General features: G+C 33.4%; 1 protein-coding gene across 2 annotated transcripts; it reads right to left on the bottom strand.

The window, feature by feature from the left end:
* Positions 1-1341: 1341 nt before the first annotated feature.
* Positions 1342-12903, bottom strand: LOC128212027 (mesenchyme-specific cell surface glycoprotein-like). 2 transcript variants are annotated; one of them, XM_052917245.1, is made up of 3 exons: positions 12878-12903; positions 11601-11966; positions 1342-2651 (listed from the first exon to the last, which is right to left on the bottom strand). In XM_052917245.1, the coding sequence occupies exons 2-3, from the start codon at positions 11725-11727 to the stop codon at positions 2221-2223; spliced, it is 558 nt and encodes a 185-aa protein (XP_052773205.1). In that variant the 5' UTR covers positions 11728-11966; positions 12878-12903; the 3' UTR covers positions 1342-2220. The 2 variants fall into 2 exon arrangements, with proteins under 2 accessions (XP_052773205.1, XP_052773204.1); XM_052917244.1 differs by lacking the exon at positions 12878-12903 and having other exon boundaries at positions 11601-11982.
* Positions 12904-14727: the final 1824 nt, after the last annotated feature.

Below are 14727 nucleotides of genomic sequence, written 5' to 3'. Positions count from 1 at the left end.
TTACAAACTCGTTTAAACGAGATAAGAGCGTCGTTTAAACGAGATAAAAAATAACACGAATGTCACCTCTATGCCACCGTAACTTTGAGAAGAAGTTTACTCAGTTGTTGAGGATATCTGCTGTTTGTGTTGTTTCTATGGGAGAGGGCATTTGGATTTATTATCGGAATAATCAGGCTGCTGGGCAGCTAACTTCACGCTGCTAATCTGTCAGGCTGTTGGGCTGCTAACTTCACACTGCCACGCTGCTATTCTGCCATGCTGCTAATTTACGCTGCCACGCTGCCAACTTCACGTATCCATCCCCATGTGTCTGGTATCAATCGGAACACCTCGGCTATTTTCCATCGAAAATTAACTCGGATATAGAAAAGAATGCCGGTAGCAGTAAAAGTAGGTCGTTAGTATTAAACATTGTAGAGTTTTAACGTGTATTTTGTATTACTAAGTTAAAATTGATTGCGAATGAAGTGTATTATTGCATAAATAATTAAGATTCCCGAGTATAAAGGCCTTAGGCTTAACTGCTAAATTAAAATTACTACGCGATTTACTTGCAGCGTAGTTTAATGTAAAAATATGTGATCATGCCATTGAACTTTGTAACCATTTTTAAAAAAAAAATAAAGCCATGAACATTTCAAACTGCTGTTTCAAATAACACCAATGAATATTTCAATCGTTTTTTATCAAATAATAACCATTCAACATTTGGAACTGCCTTTCAAATAATACCCACGACCATTTCAAACTTCTGTTTTCGAATAAGGCCCTTTGCCATTTTGAAACGCCTTTTCAATAACGCCAATCGTTGTTTTAACCTCTTTTTTTCAGGACATGTTTAGCCTTTTTTTTCAAATACCCATAAGGCTTAATGTAACTTTTAACTGCTTTTACAAATAATGCCCAAAGACAATGTTTTCAGACGATTACAAACCACTTCAAATGAGGCTCTTTCAAACCGTTTTCTTTTCAAATAAAAAAGATTAAAGATGCACTCTTACTCCCATATTAGATTTACCACAATTCATATAATTGTATAATTGTTAGAATTTGAAAGAAAAGTGCAGAAAACATGGTATTTCTTCCTTATGAGACTATAGTGGATAACAGTAAATCTTTTAGCACTCACCAATCATTTAAAAAAATGCGTTTTCAGCTATTAAATACACGGTTACAATCTTGTTATCAGTTATCGATATTCCCAATTAATGCATTATTTAGGAATTAGTTTAAGGTGTATCACTCAAAAGTTATGTTTCTTATACTTGTGTATGTATTGATTTTGAATAAGAGTGTCATTTTAATAAAATATTCAAGTATTCAACAAACAATATACGATATGATTAAACTTTATTTTAACAACCCTTTATATTCGAAGAACAACAATACAAACATCACGATAATGTAAAACAAGCAGTCATTTATGCCAGAAACGAGTTTTAATAATCGAAATAAAATAGCTGAATTTACAGAAGATAACAGGTGAATCTTTATAAGGTTTTTCAATGTTTAGCGACAGGTTACATTTTCTAAACATATCTAAGAGGCAGAAATGTCGACAGAAAAAATAAACAAACACACTTTAATTCTATTTTTTCATTATTACAAATGCTTAATCATTTCTTTCTGTTTTAGAATTTACTTTCTTTAAATGTAATATCAGATGCATAAAGGCATTTTTCTCGCTATATTTTTTGGTTTTAAATCTGAGGTCTTTATTTTCTAAGGGCCAAAACCTCCTTAACAGATAAGGCTAAAGTGAAATCAATTTGGCGTGGACTAAACGCGATATCACTGTATTTTATGTTGTATTGTATATTGGCTTTCGAGCATCTCACATATATTATTATATAATTTATTAAATGATAATACCCTATGTAAAAAACGAAATGACTTAGCGAAACTGTAACCCCAAGTTACACGCTGTTCACTGTCTTCCGCGAAGAAATATTACTCAAACATATGAATGGCGACACTCGCAACATTTACACCATTCTCACTACCATAGACATATTACACCAATAAACGGCGACAGCATGTATGTGGTGATCCTAGCGAAGGACTCTTTTGAGTATGACATTGGCACCGGCAATTCCTCAAGCCCTATGAGTGATAGTTGCCATGATGTGTCGATGAAATCTTGATCTGAACGGCGTCCATTTCGACCATATTCACTCGGAAATCACATTCACATGTAACGCGCTGAAACAATCCGTTTTACTGCGCCCTAACTGGTCGCTGACGTTGACGGTTCGGTGCGGCTTTTCCACCTGATCCAGCACCGCCGCTAGCACGGCCGCCAGCGCCGCCACCACCGCCACGACGTTTACCACCGGCACCAGCTGCACCGCCGCCACCACCGCCGCCGCCACCACCTCGATTCTGATTCCTTCGACCACCACCCCTCCCTCCAGCTTCCTCTCCTCCGGGACCACCCTCACCCGCGGCTTCTCCACCACGGGCCCGTCCGCCACCTCTTCGACCGACGGGATCTGGACCATCAGTGCCGCCTTCCAAAATCCCCAGTCTTTGAAGCGTCGTTATGTCCCTTAATATTTGGTTTCGCGCGCTTGGTCGTTTTGGTAGGATCGGACCCATTCCAAAACCCATCCCTGTCAAGGCTTGGTAGGCAAAGAGGTCATTCATATCTGAAACATAAGATGTCCTTTATTAATAATATTTACAGATGCTATGGTAAATGAGAACCATACGGGGAAAAATCAGTCTACGAAAAATACCCAAAATTTTCAGAGTAGTTCATCCATCAAGGGAAATGATTGATAGTGTTATCCCATTTTTGGGAGATACCTCTTGTATCAACCCGACAGTTAATACAAATAATAACTTATTTTAACGTCAGAGGGGGCGTAGCGTAGGGGCGTTAGCTTTTTAATTGCGCCACTCCCTCAGAGTTTAACAATTTCCTGTCCGAAAAGATGCATTTAAGGCATACTTATGTTATTACTTATTTTCTCTTATACTGAAAATATAACAGTAAACGTGTACGGTTTTAGGGGGAGGGGGTGCCAGGTGCGACCCCCCTCTCTCCTGGATCCGCTGGTGGTTTCCCTGCGTCATACAGAATACCATTTGTTGCTCACTTTAAATAGTTCTGCTATAGGATGCTACTGATAAACTGGGGAGCAGTGATATTTGAAAATTGCGCTTACACTTTAGATAATTGTTTTTGGACAAGATGTCCGAAGTCAAATTATTTGGATCATGTGATTGAAATCAAATTAGAGTGATTATTAAGTGGTCAACATTATCTTTTGTCCAATGAGATGGCAGTAATTCTCAAGTTTATTTCATTGTAGTAAATCAGCAGGCAGCCGTTATTGATTTTCATTAGGTGAAGCGGTAAATATAAAATAACGGCTGGCCCAGTAAGTGGGTAGTTAACACAATATAACGTAGACCACTTAATAACTTTGTGATTGTTAGTATGAACGCATTACGATTTATTTATAAAAGCACATACTTACAACCTTTAATCATTTTTTAAAGTATTATGACATTATGGTTGAAATTATTTTTGATGTATGGTAGTATTTTGAAGATTTTTCAACGTTAAATTTTTATATTGATTTAAGTTTTTTTTGTCGTACGGAGATGAGTTGAATCATCAACATATTAGTCGTTCATATTTAAGATGAAATTTTATTGATTATTATTGATTTTTTAATAAGGCCTAAAAAAATATGTCTGTTTCCTGTAACATGCTGAAAAATAAGATGGGTCGGTAGGTAGGGATTTTTTTTTTATTTTTTTTTATTCTTGTTTTAAAATGTCAGAATGATCCAATATTCATGTTTATTTCAGGTGAATTATTTTTTAATAAAAGAATTCAGTGTGATATATATAGATTCAAACTTTTTGCCTTTAATAAGCTAAAACTGCTAGCTTGATAGCCATTGTACATGTATTTCAGTTGTAGAATGCATCCTGTTGAAGGGCAAGCCATGGGTTCAACTCTCAGCGGTGGCAACATTATGTGCAATTTTGACCATTGTCAGTATGTTCACCAGGGAAGCAGTTCATCTTTACACTTTGCAAATATAACCCAGTGAAAGAGTGAATCAAATAATAATTAGACAATTTATTTTTGGCAAATGTTTTAAACAAAACTTTCAAAATGCATACATTTTGAAGTAATAAAACATGATATTATTGCACAAACTATTTTAAAATAGACTGTGTAATAATATCAAGTTGTATTACAATTAAATGTACATGGCAACAATTATAAAATAAACAGTTGGCTAGACATGCTAAGAATCATAACTAGACTATAAAATCTGACTAGCATCAAACCGCTGTTTAATACAACATGAACCGGCAAGAATCTCCACAAAACATATAAATCAATTTTTCGAATGATAAATGACTAGAATCAATGGCTAAACCATTTAACTCTTAGAGCGCTGTCAAAATTGTACAGGTCTTTGGGACTGCTTGGACACTTAAACCTTACTTACTGACTCGGCAGCGAACAGTGTAGACCCTGATTGGTCTACACAGGTCACAGAGGCCTGATATAGTCGTGCTTCACGTTATATATAATAATATAATATAAAATCAATACTTTATAAAATGATAGATTGGACTGGAATAGGTTTAAATTGACTAGAATCTGTATCAAAAAAGCTTAGACTGACTGATCAAAAATTAATACCATTTTCTTTTTTAAACAGTAAAACAGCAAAATTAGTACACGTACAGTACCTTCATTAAATAGTTTCAACAACTTAAAAAAATACAATTTCCAGTAGTTTAAAAAGATCTCCTGTATTAGATCCACTGTTCATTCTGTAAAAATCTCAAGCACAATGAAAAATAATCATAGAATACCATGTCTTATTTCCTTTTCTGGACTTGATTGGACTTAGATGATTAAAACATTCCCAGAGTCAAAACTTGGAAAAATATGTTCTGACTCTGACGAACGTATTATATAGTTAATGCATGTTCGTTATGTAACCTAATGCATCCTTGTCAAATTCCAATATGCACCAGCGATTGTTTAGTTGCAACGTCATCTTTCTTTCAGATTCACTTTCACGTTTATCTTTTTCCGGAAGTAAACAAAAACATTCAACGTTCCTATTGCCAATATTGCAACATTGTATTTTTCATAAATGGCATAACCATAACTGTTATACAATACTGTTTTGTTATAGAGCTTAACTGTAACACTGACAACGATCTACGTAGTTCTCCTTTCACTTTCATTAAAATTGACAGGAAGTTAGCGTGTACCTGTTTCCCGCGCTTTTCAGACCAAGTGCTACGAAAAATGTTTATTTTTCTGTTAACTCATTAAAAACTTATAAGAATATTTTTTTAATTAACCGGAGGTTTAATAAAACAACTTAAAATGAATGAACAAAATATATCTTTGCATTGTTGTTTTTCAATACCATCGCACCTAGCGAAAAAGCGGAAGGTATCCGTTAATTTGCGTAATGGGCGGAGTTAATATTACGTCATTGAGTTTGATTGCTGCTAATTGACACGGTTACCGATCAGATTCGAGATCGATAATCACTTGTAACTTCGGGTGTTAATTGCTCTTGCGGTTTAAACAAACATTCAGATCATGCATTGAGGCTCCTTTCAGATGATACCGACTCTCACATCGAAATATCCCAGGTCAAAACTGACGCATACTACAAATGTCAAACCGGAAACGTTTGTAACTATGCGACGAGTTTGGACACGGCTAAATTATTTTTATTATCGTTGTCATCACAGGCCAGAGATCGCTAAAAATCCGACCTTTCGAATTTTGGGGCATAAAAAAATTGCAGTCGGCGGTAAAAAAATACGGTCGGTCGGGTTACAGGAAACAGACATATTTTTGTAGGCCTAATTTTATGTGAGTAGCACTGTAACAAGACGCTTTAAATGAAATTTGTACTGGAAATGTATCAGTATTAAAATCATATCAACTATAATATACGTATATGATTTATTTGAAGGTCTAAATGGAAATTAATAGTTCGCCTGTCTGCGTCAGATTTGAACAATTAATTGTAAAACAGACCTACAAATGAACAGTAAATTATACTTGATGATAATCATTAGTTGTTCTGTCATATACATTATAATAAAACGTTTGTTTATGTCATTGTCATAGGTTAGTGCGTGTAAGTCTTTACTTTCGAATCAGATGTTGCTATATATCTGTACATTCAATAAGTGAGTCCTTACAAAACAACTAGTTTGGTGCGACGCAGTCGTATAACCATTTATTTTGTGTAATTGCGTACTAAATAATATAAGTATTAGTGCGTCGCACCACATCATTTGTTTTTGTAAATACAAACTAACAATCTTTGAGTTTTTAGTGTTATCTTTCCCCTAACTGGGACAGCCACTGTATTAAATTAATCGCGTTACCTGATTCAAATAAAAAAAATGTTTCACTGCTGATTTACTGAAAAAAATGAATTGAAAAAATGAGCAATACTTCTGATTAAGCAAAATATAATGTTGACCACTAAGACAAGTTTTAAGTTGTTTTTTAAGTTTTTAACCACCCTTTTTTAACTTTTAATGCAATTCTTAAGAAAAGCTATTTCGATTATTAACGTTTACGTTAAACAATTTCCTTATTACAATTTTTGGCGAGGTAAATGTTGGCCAACGACAGTCTTTGACAAGCGTATAAAGAACAAAAACATTTGCTACATGTCAAAAAATATATGTTTTCGCATTGTGATTAATAATGATATGCAGAAATGTTAGACTTGGAGATGGTTTGCATATATATAACTGTCAGCCAACGTTATTTAGTGCTTCTTCTAAAATTAGGCTATCACTTAAAAGGACTCACTCGCGGATTTCATGTTGACCATGATTTTTTCCAACTCTGTTGCAATTGATTTTAGTTTACTTAATTTTATGAACAAACTTTGATAAATAGTTAATCAATGAAATTTGAAAAGCGTTACGTAATGGCTAAACATTTCTTTGTGTAAACTGCCTGCCATTAATTTTGTTTAAATATATTGTATTATTTTTAGTGGTCTACATTTCTTTGTGTAAAATACTACTGTTTAAAAATAAACGCTTCACCTAATTAAAATCAGTTACATCTTAATGCTGATTTACTGAAATAAATGTATTGGAAAACTTGAGAAATACTGATTTTTTGACACACTTGGAAATAATGTTGACAATGAAGCTTAAGTTGGAGCTTTAGATGATGTATTACCACTGGAACACTCATATTTCACACATAATGATTGTTTTCGATGTATTATCTTACGAAACGTAAACGATTTAATTTATTAAAGCGGCTAGAGTATACTAGATCGGCAAATATAGTATATCTTCTTAAAATAAGCCTAGAATTATTTATACGAGCTAGTATGAGGCCGATAAAACATCCTTTTACATCATAAAAAGAATATTTTGTCGCAGTCTAAGCTGAGTTTATCCGTTTAAAATAGTGCATAATGATTTCCGAGTTTATAATGTGTATATTAAGAATGTGAAATCACGCCATGAGCATAGATACATTTAACGACGCTATGTTTAGATTAACTGGGATTTACGTGGTGGACAAACTCAGTTAATACCAAGGACGTAAAAGCTATGAAAGATACATATATCGTTATAGATGTGACGCACCAGTAAATAAGATGTAACGCATTGTACACAGCGATATCATTTTTTTCTTTTTTTGACATTTTTCTTTGTTTTCTTGCAATTGTATCATCTGGTGTCAAGTCCATTTAATGCGCTGTACACAGCGATATCAATTATATGTAGGATTTTTTGACAATTTCCTTTTCTGGCAATGGTATCATCAGCTGTGTAGTCTCTTTTATGGCTTCTGTTTAAAATGATATCTAAAATTAACGTTGTAAAGATGCTGTATTATAATTTAATGCATCTGAAATCGTTTATGACACTAATGGATGCAAATATATATTCTAAGTTATAATGCCATTAATAGGCATTAAAAGGGAAATGCTTTTTTGATAAGGACTTAACACGCAGATACCAAACAATGTATTATTTGAGTAAACTTAAATGACAGGTTGAATAATGAAGTTATCACATGTGCCTTCCCTTATTTCGCGAGATGTATTAATATAAAAAATGTAAAACTATAATCCACCATCTATCAGTTGATACATTTCTTTTTAACCAGTTTGCACATATTAAGTGTAATCAATACTTAATCAGTTATCTCTAATAATCGAAAAATTAAAACCAGTTTATACTACTTAACTAGTCTAAACAATACTGAATATATTAACATCAATGCTCCGACATTAGAATCGGTTTATACTACTTAACTAGTCTAAACAATACTGAATATATTAACATCAATGCTCCGACATTAGAATCGGTTTATACTACTTAACTAGTCTAAACAATACTGAATATATTAACATCAATGCTCCGACATTAGAATCGGTTTATACTACTTAACTAGTCTAAACAATACTGAATATATTAACATCAATGCTCCGACATTAGGACCGGTTTATACTACTTAACTAGTGAAGACAATACTGAATATATTAACATCAATGCTCCGACATTTAGAATCGGTTTATACTACTTAACTAGTGAAGACAATACTTAATATATTAACATCAATGCTCCGACATTAAGACCGGTTTATACTACTTAACTAGTGAAGACAATACTGAATATATTAACATCAATGCTCCGACATTAGAATCGGTTTATACTACTTAACTAGTGAAGACAATACTGAATATATTAACATCAATGCTCCGACATTTAGAATCGGTTTATACTACTTAACTAGTGAAGACAATACTGAATATATTAACATCAATGCTCCGACATTAGGACCGGTTTATACTACTTAACTAGTGAAGACAATACTGAATATATTAACATCAATGCTCCGACATTAGGACCGGTTTATACTACTTAACTAGTGAAGACAATACTTAATATATTAACATCAACGCTCCGACATTAGGACCGGTTTATACTACTTAACTAGTGAAGACAATACTGAATATATTAACATCAATGCTCCGACATTAGGACCGGTTTATACTACTTCAGGGCCTTCCACAGTGCAAAAGTGGGTGGGGAAGGTAAAAAATAAAACGTTTCAAAAAATCATGTTTAATTTAGTTTTAAGGAACGACCTATTCTGGGAGTAAAACATACATTCTTGGTGACATGTTTTGGGGTAGTTAGAAGTTGTACAAATTTTATAAAAGAAGATTTTATCACATTTTGTACCAAAAATGGTCAAATCGGGAAAACGCTGTTTTTTATTGAAAATCTGAGAAAGTCTTCTTTCATAAAAATGCTCAACTCCTAATTACAGCTTCTTATGTGGCAACGGATAGATGAATTATATTTGCTAACCGGCCCTTAACTAGTGTAAACAATAATGCTTATATTATAATCAATAAACTGACATTTACTTCCGATGATATTAATTAAATTAGTAAAAACAATACTGAATATATTATCATCAAGAACCTGACAATAGCAATAAGAAATTATATGCAGCATTTGTTGACTTTTCCAAAGCTTTTGATTATGTTGTTAGAGATATACTCTGGTATAAATTGATAAAACTTGGCGTTAGGGGAAAGATGTTAGATATTATACGTTCTATGTATATGAATGTTAAGTCAAAAGTTAAATATAACAATGAATTAAGTAATGATTTTTCATGTTTATTAAGGGTACGCCAAGGAGAATCTCTATCTCCGTTTTTATTCTCAATGTATCTTAATGATATAGAGGAGTATTTATGTACTAATAACTATCAAGGTATTGATTTTGATGTGATTAAAATATTTATATTACTCTATGCTGATGATATAGTTTTGCTATCTGATACAGAGGCAGGATTACAAGAAGGGTTGTTATTATTAGAAAATTATTGTGAAAGAAGGAAATTAAGTGTGAATCCAGAAAAAACGAAGGTAATGGTGTTTAGAAAAGGAGGAAGATTAAGTAGAAATGTAAAATTTATGTATAAGGGTAGAGAATTAGACATAGTGGATAGATTTACTTACCTTGGTATAGTTTTCACACCTGGAGGTTCTTTTTCAAAAACCTTTGATGCTTTGTCAGGACAAGCACTTAAGGCGGTTTTTAGGCTTAAAAGTTGTATATCTAAATATCCTTGCATTTCAATTAAGCATAGATTGGATCTTTTCGATAAACTTAATTATCCAGTCTTGAGTTACGGATCGGAAATATGGGGTCTTAGTAACGGTCTTCAGATTGAACGAATACACTTACGTTTTTGTAAAGAATTGTTAGGAGTGCGATTACAGACCCAAAATAACTTTGTTTATGGTGAACTTGGAAGAACCTCATTATTATGTAAAAGGTCGGTTAATGTCATAAGATATTGGTTAAATATTGTAGCATTGGACACTGTTAAATATTTTAAACTTATGTATGATAAACTTTGTATGCACTTAGAGGAAAATCCACATTTCAAGTCCTGGGCTTACAATGTAAGACATTTGTTACAAGCATTAGGTTTTAATGATGTATGGCTTATTCAAAGTGTTGGTGACATAAATTTGTTTCTAAATATGTAAATATATAAGAAGGGCTACTGATAATTATATACAAATTTGGCAGTCTGAGCTCAGAGAGTCTAGTAGAGCTCGAAATTACGTGCATGTGTCGTTTTTTGAATTACAACCCTATTTGTGTAATGTAAATATAACAAAATATAGATATGCATTGTCTAGGTTAAGAATGTCAAGTCATATGTTGAGCATCGAAACAGGTAGATGGCATAAACCAACAGCAACACCTTATAATGAAAGAACATGCTTATTTTGTAACACTCTTGAAGACGAATACCACTTTTTACTTGAATGTCAATTGTATGCGGAACTACGAGAAATGTATATCAAACCATATTACTTTAAAAGACGGAATATGTTTAAGTTTATTGAGTTGATGACCTCTCAGAAAGCTGTTGTGAATAGAAATTTAGCGATGTATGTGTATAAAGCGTTTGAATTACGAAAAACGTTTCATATGTATTATAAGTAAAAAACATATCCTCTTCGCTGTTAATACATCATGTCTTACGACCTATGACTTATTTTGCAATTAATGTACGTTTTATAATATGTATACTCATGGACATATTGTCTATTGTATTATGAAATAAAACACTTATATTATCATCAATAACCCGATACTTTGAACCGGTTTATACTCCTCAACTAGTGTAAACAATGCTGAATATATTTTATCAATAATCCGACATTTTCAACCGTTTATACTACTAACTTAACTAGTGTTTACAATACTGAATATATTATCATCAATACTTCGACATTTACAACCGGTTTATACGTCTAAACTAGTGAAAACAATACTGAATATATATATTTTCATCAATACTTCGACATTTACAACAGGTTTATCTTACTTAACTAGTGTAAACAGTACTAAATATATTATCTTCAAAAACCCGACATTTACAACCGTTTTATAACAATAAACTAGTGTCAACAATACTGAATATATATATTATCATCAATAATATGAAAATTACGAGTGTAAGTTACTTTCAAGAACCTGATAACAAAAAGGCTCCCTACCTAGCCCTAACAGAAGTGCCATCGTCATGTCTGGTCCACTTTGATAGTAGGGCTGTTGGCGACTCCATTGGCCGAGGACGGCTCCAAAAGCACAAAACACGACTATAAATGTAAGTATAACTTTCATTCCGTCTTTGATTTATTTGAAAGTATTCCAATTTTGGTTTAAGTTGTTTCTTAAGCGTTGTGTCTTTCCTTTCCACAGCAAGAATGTATTTTAAAGCGTCGTCCCTAGTCTTCCATGTTAAACTGTTTTGTTAATCAAGAATGCACGTACATTTTTCAAACGTCTAACAGAAAACGCCACCGTAAAACTCCTGAAGCGGAACAGTCGATATATAACATCAAAGACGTCTAATGACGGGACTGAAATAATAACGTCATGTTAAGAACATGAAGAACAATGGACCACTTATAAGGATTCACTTTCGTGAAAAAAAGATTCGTTTAACATTCATTCAACATGTAATTAATTCTGAATTTGCATATGTCGAGGTGAACTTTTTATTTATATGCAATATTACAAACTTTCAGTAGTAAGAAAATGTCACTTTAAAACTAGTAACAGATTTGAGTATTTAACTATAATGTTAGCAAACACATCATCATTCGAAGAAACAAGGGCGTCACGAAGCGAACGCCAACTCCCGTCTTTATCTCTCTCGCGCGAAAAAGGGGCATAACTCAACATTTATTTAAGCCATGATTATGGACCTTAACACAAATGTGCGCATTATTGCGTATTGCAACTTGTGTACCAAGTTCCATAAGAATTTTTTCAACGATTTTTAAATGATAACTTAAGTTTAAGTGTTTGCAACTTGTGTACCAAGTTCCATAAGAATATTTTAAAATGATAACACAAGTTTAAGTGTTTGCAACTTGTATACCAAGTTCCATGAAAATATTTTAAAATGATAACACAAGTTTAAGTGTTTGCAACTTGTATACCAAGTTCCATAAACATATTTTAAAATGATAACTTAAGTTTAAGTGTTTGCAACTTGTATACCAAGTTCCATAAAAAATATTTTAAAATGATAACTTAAGTTTAAGTGTTTGCAACTTGTATACCAAGTTCCATAAGAATATTTTAAAATGATAACTTAAGTTTAAGTGTTTGCAACTTGTATACCAAGTTCCATAAGAATATATCAAAATGATAACATAAGTTTAAGTGTTTGCAAGACGATGCCGACTACGACAATACCAAGGCTATGACAACACGTCAACTTTTGACTATGAAAAACAGACGATCTTAAATAGAAATGTCTTACCTGATTCAATTTGGTGGAAAACTTTCCATGCGTGTATGTATTTTCGTACACAATATAAACTGACTTTATCGAATAACCTTGGTTGTCAACACTCGAAAACCTTCGGCCTTTTTCGGCGACGGATACGGATATACTTAACATGCCGTTTATCGGACATGCATGTCAAATGTATTTTATGGGCGAAGATTGGACACATTTGGTATAAATCAAACAGCATGAATGTAATTTAATTATATTAAGGCTTAAGAGTAATGAATTACTAAATATAGTGCTGATTTTCAGAACTTTGATCAATTAAAATATGTGATTAACGGCGTCGTTGTTAACTTTTTAACGTGAAATATTTGATGATGTGCGCACATATGTAAATATATAAACTTTAAAGTGCATCTGAAATAAATGTCTCAAATCTTGTTAGAAATAAGCAGATCACATGTGTATTCATTAAAATTCCAGAACAGTTACGCTTTGAACGTTAACAACAATGACGTTAACAACGTTGTTAACTTTAACAAAGTTCTGAACAATCGGCCCAAAGGTTTATATAGAATTTCAAAGCGAACCATTCATTTCGATAGTACACTGTAGATAAGGTATCGTCATGACACATTAGTAACTAGAAACAAACGTTATTAGTTGTTGAGTTCTTGTATTTATATAGTTGAACTACATTCACCTTCAGGCCATATCAAATTGTTTCTATGTTAAGCGTCCGCGGACGGATAGGTTTTGGGCTTCCAGGTCGAAAAAACAACAACAATAACAACAACAACATCGACAGATTTTATATGATTTACCGAATATCTATAATTTCCTTTTCACTATAATTCCGTAAATGCCTATTGTGTGATTGCCCGGATCGCCACACTTAAATACAAGTTTTATTTGCAGTGGAAATCTATCTTACAATTGCGTATGTTCAGGATATGATGTCACAATAGGTATTCGTTTATTTCGGGGGATTGTTTGTTTTTACAAGGTTCGTAATTAGGGTTAAACATAAAAGGCAGTATGGTATTGCCTTGTTGGACTTGTAGTTGACAGAAATACTTAAACTCTAATTCACTTTATAAGTTAAAATCCGTCTGATCGCCGAAAGTGAGAAAGCCAAAGGCGATAGAACCCCTACCCCCCTCCCAACCCAGCAAGATGTCTACACGGTGAGATATTCTATCGAAGCACCTCATCCATCAACAAACCTTGAATGTATACGGACGGTTTACAATGTCAGAATTATTTACATTTAATTCCACAGCAAGTAGATCGCGTAGCAATTCAATTGAATTCGTGCTGCGTCGTTAATCTTCGGTCAAGTCGCCTGTCTGTCACTAAATATATACTACTAGTCCAGCCAAACACAAACTTTGTAGGGGTCTCTGCCATTTTGGTTTTACGATCTACTTTTACTAATGGATCGGCATACATCCGAGGTTTAAAGTATGGCGGGGATATTGGTCGAGATTTTCCAATTGCAATACATATTGTGCCCAGCAGTTGCCCCCCTTCCATCCTCCGTTATCATGTAAAAGCGTATGACCAAATTTGTTAGTGTATATCTATCGCCAAAGCTAATATTAAAACCGCGTAATTTGGGTCAAGACTGTCTCTTCTCTAGGTTCATTGCCTCTTTACTAAAAGGCCATTAATTTCCCCTTAAACCGGTGCACTTTCAGCCATGACGCTTTCACTAATATGAAAGAAATCTGGACTAAAAGCAGATGCATACAGATGAAAAACCTTGTCAGAAGCATCTGCCATGTTTGTTAAAATAAAGCCCCTTAGCCTTTAATTTGTCCCACCGGGATATTTCTAAAGACCTTAATGGTACTTCAACAACATTTAAGTGTTTC

Source organism: Mya arenaria, chromosome 12 (assembly GCF_026914265.1).
Source record: "Mya arenaria isolate MELC-2E11 chromosome 12, ASM2691426v1".
Taxonomy (NCBI): Eukaryota; Metazoa; Mollusca; class Bivalvia; order Myida; family Myidae; genus Mya; species Mya arenaria.
Note: the sequence above shows the minus strand (reverse complement) of the source record. Positions and strands in the feature narration are given on the sequence as shown.